At 44.6% G+C, this 7,456-nt stretch overlaps 1 protein-coding gene across 1 annotated transcript; it reads right to left on the reverse strand.

The window, feature by feature from the left end:
* LOC145554503 (uncharacterized) lies at nucleotides 1–7,218 on the reverse strand. Its single transcript, XM_081614382.1, has 3 exons — nucleotides 5,467–7,218; nucleotides 2,092–3,590; nucleotides 1–2,015 (listed from the first exon to the last, which is right to left on the reverse strand). The coding sequence occupies exons 1-2, from the start codon at nucleotides 5,708–5,710 to the stop codon at nucleotides 3,172–3,174; spliced, it is 663 nt and encodes a 220-aa protein (XP_081470508.1). The 5' UTR covers nucleotides 5,711–7,218; the 3' UTR covers nucleotides 1–2,015; nucleotides 2,092–3,171.
* Between the last annotated feature and the right edge of the window lie 238 nt (nucleotides 7,219–7,456).

The following is a 7,456-nucleotide window of genomic DNA, read 5'->3' on the forward strand; positions in this document are numbered from 1 at the left end:
TCATTTTATATAATGCAAATTATCCCAGAGCAATAAAAGCAAAAAATAAGACATTTAAAACACAGCAAATGATGACAGGCATGTTTAAAATCAAATAATTCACATATTGAACATAAAGGAATTTGATTTGAATGATATTTTCCACATAAACATGTTTAAATCATACAATCTCAATGTTTATTGTTAATATCTCATTTGTGAGATATCTGAAGCTTTAAATACTTTTATTTGATAGTTTGCTATCAAACTACAAAAATGGCCGAACAGGGTTATATTTTAACGTTTTAACTCCCCTACTAGTTTTTGCATTAATCCTGGTTCAACCACAGCCTGAACCTGTCCTTGTAAAAAAAAAAAAATTAGCTCATCCCAGTAAAAGTTTGAAACAATTTTCACCCAGTGATGCAAGTTATTGAGGTTGTTAAGGATCTGGTTGGTCGGTAGTCCTGGGAACGAGACTTCAGACTCCCCTCATCCAACTAGGAGGTGGACTGAAGTTTAACTCCTTAATCTGGTGGATGCATCCGATCTCCTGTCGCCCTCGACCTCTCCAACTCACTGGATCCTGTTTGTGGGTGAAATTATCTTTAACAGACTGAGGAAAAACTGTATAAATACCAGAGAGAATATAAATTTTTTGTCAATATTTATTTGAAGCTTTACAGCATTTGGAGTCTTTGCTCACTGAACAGTCAGGAGAAAGAGCCTCCAGCAAAACACAGCAAACTGTTTATAGGAAACGTTTCATTTAATTCACACAGTTTAACAATCTACTTGGCTACAAAACACACTGCAAGCAAACGCATTTTATTTCATAAAGCAAAAATTAAACTTTATGGCTGTCATAAGAATGAAAAAAGAAAATATTCTACAACTTTATAATAATCCAGAGTTCAGAGAAACATCTTCAGAAGACTTTCCCATGATCACAAGCTTTACACAAGAACCATAACACTGTTATGCATTGATCCACTCATAATCATAGTAACCATAAAATGTTCCATCCCATCTGCAGGCTAAGACAGACATGTAGCCGACGTGTTTGTTGCTACCTGTACTTGGTCTGCCAGTCACCAGAACCTCATTATTCACACAGAGTTCGTTTGTCCTTTACAAAGCTGTTGAAATACTAATTATATGCGTCCATGAATTTCAGCCAGTGAAGCTCGTTTACAGCGTATGCACTCTTCGTGTTGATTGGTAGTTAACGTTATCGTAGTAGGAGATCAGAGGCAGCTTGTCCACATTGTCTGACATATTTTCCTCCTCCGTCTCATACAGGTTGATCCCGACGGCGGCCATTTTGTTCATGTATCTCTCTCTCGTATTTTGGTCAAGAGTGTCCACATGTTTTCTTGTTGTTGGTCTTGAAGCCATGGGTCCACTAAGCATTGTACATGCACTTCCCTACTAAGATGGCACGGATCACTTCTGGTTCAGACTTGATGGAACTGGATGTATTGGATGGGTTATCATGGCAGTGAAGACATACACCACCTACAGGCATCTCACAGTATTACAAGCCAGGATCAACTGTGTTGCATTTGTCACAATTCAAAACCCCAACTAAGATGAGGACACAAACTGGGTTCAGGGCCTGAATGGAATTGGCCACCTAACCTTTGACCCCAAATATCCTATCATATGCTATCCTTGCAAGGTTGATGAAGAGCAGATTTTGATGAAGTGGGTTTTCTGTTACATTTCGTTGAATGTTTTGCTTTGTGTTCCCTTCTTTTATAAGTTTTACTTTAGTAGGTTTAGTCCAGATACAAATTTCTGAATGTTGAACTTCCTTCCTGCTGCAGGAGCACAGAGACGTTTCATCATAGATACACAGACGGATAGATTTCCAGGAGTCTGAAACATGTCTCTGCTCCTTCCTGTGGATGTGAAATGAAGATCCTTTTCTCCTGGTTCCTTCAGACTGCAGGCTCCTCCTCTAAGCTGCCTTCAGCTCTGGATCCTTCATCATGATGGTTGTTTTCTGCTCCAGACTTCTGGTTTCTCCTGGCCTGGAAACAGAGGATGGTTCAGCTTCAATGCAAGAACTTTCCCAGCTGAACACATCATGCATGATACATGCAGTACCTTAAAGTAGAGGACCAGGACTGATCCCGGCAAACCCAGCAGGACGACAACCAGTCTGATGATCAAAGCAGTGAGATAGTCTGAAACCGAACGAAACAGATTCAGGATCAGCTTTCATCAGACGAGTCAAACCAGAAATGTACAATAATCATATAAACCAGTGGTCCCCAAACATTTTCCTGTGAGGGCCACATTAACTTTTTCCTTCTCTGGTAGGGGGCCGGAGTCAGTTTGGAACAGAAACGGTGTGACGATTGCAGGAGTGCCCAAATGTAAAAAATTACAAAAAATTACTGGACTATAAGCCACAACCCCAAAGTTTATTTTTTAACCAGTAAACATACACATATAAATCGCAGATATCTCTGCCGCTCCAGGTTGTCCACAACAATGCAGCAGCTGCAGAGGGGGGCGGACACCCAAAATTTGAGTAATAACAGGTCAAGTGAATATCACATTTATTAGGGTTGAAAAAGAAAAAGTTGCCAAGATTAGATTTAACTGAACTGATTAGTTTCCGAACGGTAACTGTAACAGAAAAAGTGCTGATCCTTCGTGTTGCTACTAGCATGTGGTAAATGAAAATGGGTGTTCTTCCTCTTCTTCTTTAGATTTCAACAGCAGCTTGCATCCATTATTGTTGCACTACTGCCATCTACTGGATCCTAATATATATACCTCAAATTCTCATAATGATCCCAGTATTATTTTAAAAATATAAATATATCTTTTCCCGTTCAATGCTATTTAACTGATCAACAACATTCTCAAATTTCAATTCCCTATTAAAACCTAATTCCGTTTTAATGGGAAATTTCTTTTATTTCCAATTTTGACTTCCAATGATTCACTTCCTGCGAAAGAGCCCCCTGGTGGTTGAAGAAAAATTCACATATAAGCGGCTTATAGACCAAAAAATACGGTATATGAAAAACACTGAATGCTCTCTGGTATTGTTCAGGGGGTCGGACCAAATGTGGAGGCTGGCCGGATCCGGCCTGCGGGCCGTAGTTTGGGGACCCCTGATATAGACCCTTGTTTTAATGCTGCCTGTAGATCTGATCATGAACATTAATATCATCAATCCTCCTCTCTGACCTCATGAATGAGGCAGACAGCTGCTGGTTCACCTGAAGCAGAACTTCTCCTGATGGACTCCATGAGTTTATCTGAGACAGTGAGGTTGAGAGGCTGGCTCACAGAGGAGAAGTTATGGGAGAAAACGTAGACGTGGTAAAGGCAGCGGTAGGTTCCTTGGTGGGCGTGGCCAGCAGCAGCGAACAGGAAGAGGGCGGAGTGATTAACAGCTGGCAGGGTGTGGTTCAGAGTGTAGTTAGAGGAGCTGAAGATGAGCTGGAAGGAGCCGCCTTCATACTGAGGCCTGATGGAGCACATGATGCTGAAACCTGAGCCAATGAGGAGCTCAGACCCCTGCTTTCTGGCTGTGGAGACCCCGTCAGTGGAGGAAGAGAGGAAGATGAGCGGCTCAACCAGCAGATCTGGGAACGCAGAGGAAACACAGAGACAACTGGATCTAATCTGAGGTGGAAAACAAGATGGCATGAGAACGAGACAGGAGCTCATCACACTGGTTACCATGGTTACTAGCATGTTTATACATGGTTACTAGCAACTTTATGACAGATTTTTAGTCTGTCAGTAATATTTAAAGCAGTGGTCCCCAACCTTGTTATTACCGCGGACCGATCAAGACTTGAAAAATGCTGCGGCCCGGGGCGGGGGGGTTATAAGGCCGTGTTGGTGTTCCTGCTAAATCCTGAATATACCCAATTTGGGTTGTCTTGGACTTTTTATCGCAGCCTCGCTGCCAGCATGCCTAGGTTGGCCCCATGTGGGGAAAAGGAGGGCAGACTAGATGGGTCCCATATGGGTTTGTCCGCGGGTTCCACAGCCCACATGGGTTTGTCCATGTAGGGCCCACGTAGGTTGTGGCTCTACATGGGCAAACCCATATGGGACCCATATATCAGCCCTCTTTTCCCCCACATAGGACCCACCTAAGCATGCAGGTAGGGCTGTGGGGTTTACCCTGTCTGAGAATGAGAATACAACCTGCTGAATGTGACAGGTAGCCAATCAGAAAGCGCGGTGACGTAAGAGCAGAGGGGAATCCCAAACAGCTGACATGTCGCGCAACTGAGAGTCTGGTGGGTGTCGGAGATGATATGTGGAAATGTTTATTATTATATGTAAAGGTCATTAGTACATATCTTTATTATGTTTATTCAGTTACAATGTTAACTATAAAAAAACAGTCACCTCCAAATCATAGTGCAGCAAATAGAGCGGATGCTCCCGTCGTCTTTTACCCACCGCCTTTTCTTTTTATTACGTCTTTTATCTCTTAAAATGACTCCACAAACTATCACTATCGCTTCTACATCGTCATCCGTGTTTGGTTATTCTTAATAATAGTTGGGGGTTTTGTGGATTATCCTCTGGAATCGGGATGTTTGTGACTGGAATCGGTTCGTGTTGCTCCTGCCTTGTGGCTGGACACACGAACCGATCGAGCCTATTGGACTTTTATCAGCTCTGTGGTCACAGAGGTTTGGAGAATCGGCCGACAATTCTTAAATCTTTCCGTCTAAACCAGACTTAAGACTCACAAGCTCTACTCATCTCCTCTCAAGAACTGCCCAAACGCTCTGACTCTGGTCGCTATGGTAACATTTATATATCCCTTCAAAATAACAGAAACGCCACAAAAACGAACATTTTACTTTCGTGAAAAACTTAACTCATGATAATGACTTACGGGAGTCTTGAGCTTGTTTCTCTGCAACGAGACGGTCTAAACTGGGAGTGAAGGGAGACAATGACACCCGAAGTGTTGCTTATATCCACAGCCTGCTTGGTCTCTACGAGGCGAAGCAGTTTGAAGCTTTATTGCCTCATTAGTAGCCGGTCGCCACATGTTACGCACAGCGGCATGTAATGTGGGACTCACCTACCGGTCCGGGATAAATCCATTCTCCTGTGTCTTCTGTGGGCATTTTCCCCTTTGCAAAGAAACTTTCCAAAGACACCTGATCCGTCTCTTACTCATTTTGATGCTTGTGGGCTCAATGTTGGTGCGCAAGTAACCGAGAGAATCCGGTTAAAGGATTTTCAAAATAAAAGATCCTCCAGACTCAAATAATAGATAAGACGGAAATATTTCACTATTTCTTGCGCGGCCCGGTGCCAATTGGTCCACGGACCGGGTGTTGGGGACCACTGGTGTAAACCATTTTTAGTTTCCCTCTCCTGAAGGTTTCAGGTTCTTAGTTAAAGGTGACGGTTTCTCTGCAGACATCTGGAACCTGATGAAGAAACATTTTAAAACACATAAATATGAGAGTTCAGAGTTACCTGAGCAGATTAACTCATGGCTCTGATCACTGTTTCTATCATCAGGTATACAGTTCTTTAATGCAGATCCTGACTCCAAACAGTCAGACATGATCCCCCAAACTGGTCTCCATGAAGCTTCCGTTGATTTTCTTGCTGAAACAGCAGAAGCACAGTCCAGTTCAGCACAAACTACAGCAGTTGAGTTCTTGTCCCAGTCACCACCCCCAACATCCACTGGTCTCCAGTCTTCTTGATGTTTCATCTCCAGTCTCCCGGCACATCGGCTGGTCTCTCCCACCAACCTGATGGGCGCTTGATGTGAGCAGAGACAGAGAGTTCATTAATGCAGGAAGTGAAGCAGTGAACAGCAGCAGGTCTGCAGATCCTCCTCTACCTGAACAGGTGAGTCCAACAGCTTGACCAGGTGAGCAGCTGTTTCTAACTGAACTCTTCCTGCTGCTGCAGTTCAGCAGAGCAGACTCACTGCCTTCACACAGGAACTCTCTGCTCCCCACTGGAGCCTCTGCTGCTCCATAGAGTGCCCCCTGGAGGACTGAAGGAGGCCCACAGCCAATCTCCCTGCAGACCACCTCTGCATCCTGCAGGTCAAAGTCTTTTTCACACACTGAGGACCACGACTGGTTGGTCTTCACCTCCAGTCTGCCTGAGCACCGGTTGGTCCCTTGAACCAGCCTGACTGAGTCTGTGGATGCAGAAAGAAAAAAGTTTAAAATCCTTCAGAACTTTATTTTTCTAAACACACATGGAAACATCTCTGGGTTTGATAAAAATACAAAGGAAATGTAAATAAAACCAAACTAGAAAAGTTCAGAGCCTCAAAGGTGGAGTGAAACCGACTGTACCTGGAATTTTATCTTTCATTTTATTTTTGCTGAATTTATCATATTTTTGGGACGTAAATATGTTCAGAAACTCATTAAAAGTCAAAAAATCTTTGTTCTTTGTGAAATTGTTAATATTTCAGCGGAATTAAAAATAAACATCGCAAAATTTCTCAACAGCGCCCCCTAGTTCAGTCAGGCCAACAACCAGAACAAACAACAGGTTTTCCTGCTATTTGCACTAAAAAAAGGAAGCCCACCATTTTGGATAAAAAGTTCATTTTCTGTTGATTTTCAAGTTTTGAAAATGTCTGATTTCCTTGAACTTCTCCTGGGATTTTGATGCATCGACTTCAAAGCAGCAGAGATTAAAAGTTATAAAAATGATGAGTTTTTATAACTCATCATTTTTAACTCAACAAAAATGATGAGTTTTTGTTCACCTCTCCTTGGGCTGCCACCTTATCGTGGTGGAGGGGTTTGAGTGTCCCATTGATCCTAGGAGCTATGCTGTCTGGGGCTTTATGCCCCTGGTAGGGTCACCCAAGGCAGACAGGTCCTAGGTGAGGAACCAGACAAGGCGCAGTCAAAGACCCCTTATGATGAACACAAAGTTTGGACTTGGTTTTCCCTCGCCCGGACGCGGGTCACCGGGGCCCCACTCTGGAGCCAGGCCTGGAGGTGGGGCACGATGGCGAGTGCCTGGTGGCCGGGCTTTTACCCACGGAGCCCGGCCGGGCTCAGCCCGAAGAGGAGACGTGGGTCGCCCTTCCGATGGGCTCATCACCTGTCGGAGGGGCCAAAGGGGTCGGGCGCATTGTGCTATGGGCGGCAGCCGAGGGAGGGTATCCTGGTGGTCTGATCCTCGGCTGCAGAAGCTGGCTCTCGGGACGTGGAACATCACCTCTCTGGTGGGGAAGGAACCAGAGCTAGTGTGCGAGGCTGAGAGGTTCCGGCTAGAAATAGTCGGCCTCACCTTGACACATGGATCTGGTTCTGGAACCAGTCTCCTTGAGAGGGGCTGGACGTACTTCCACTCTGGAGTTGCCCATGGTGAGAGGCGTCGGGCTGGAGTGGGCATACTTGTTGCCCCCCATCTGGGCGCCTCTACGTTGGGGTTCACCCCGGTGAACGAGACGGTAGCCTTCCTCCGCCTACGGGTGGGG

Source organism: Poecilia reticulata, chromosome 13 (assembly GCF_904066995.2).
Source record: "Poecilia reticulata chromosome 13, P_reticulata-male-v2, whole genome shotgun sequence".
Classification (NCBI taxonomy): Eukaryota; Metazoa; Chordata; class Actinopteri; order Cyprinodontiformes; family Poeciliidae; genus Poecilia; species Poecilia reticulata.

Coding starts and splice junctions, on each gene's coding strand:
- LOC145554503 (XM_081614382.1), bottom strand. CDS start 5,710: ATGAAACATCAAGAAGACTGGAGACCAGTGGATGTTGGGGGTGGTGAC. Junction 3,591..5,466: donor CCATGAGTTAATCTGCTCAG/GTAACTCTGAAC, acceptor CTGCGTTCCCAG/ATCTGCTGGTTGAGCCGCTC.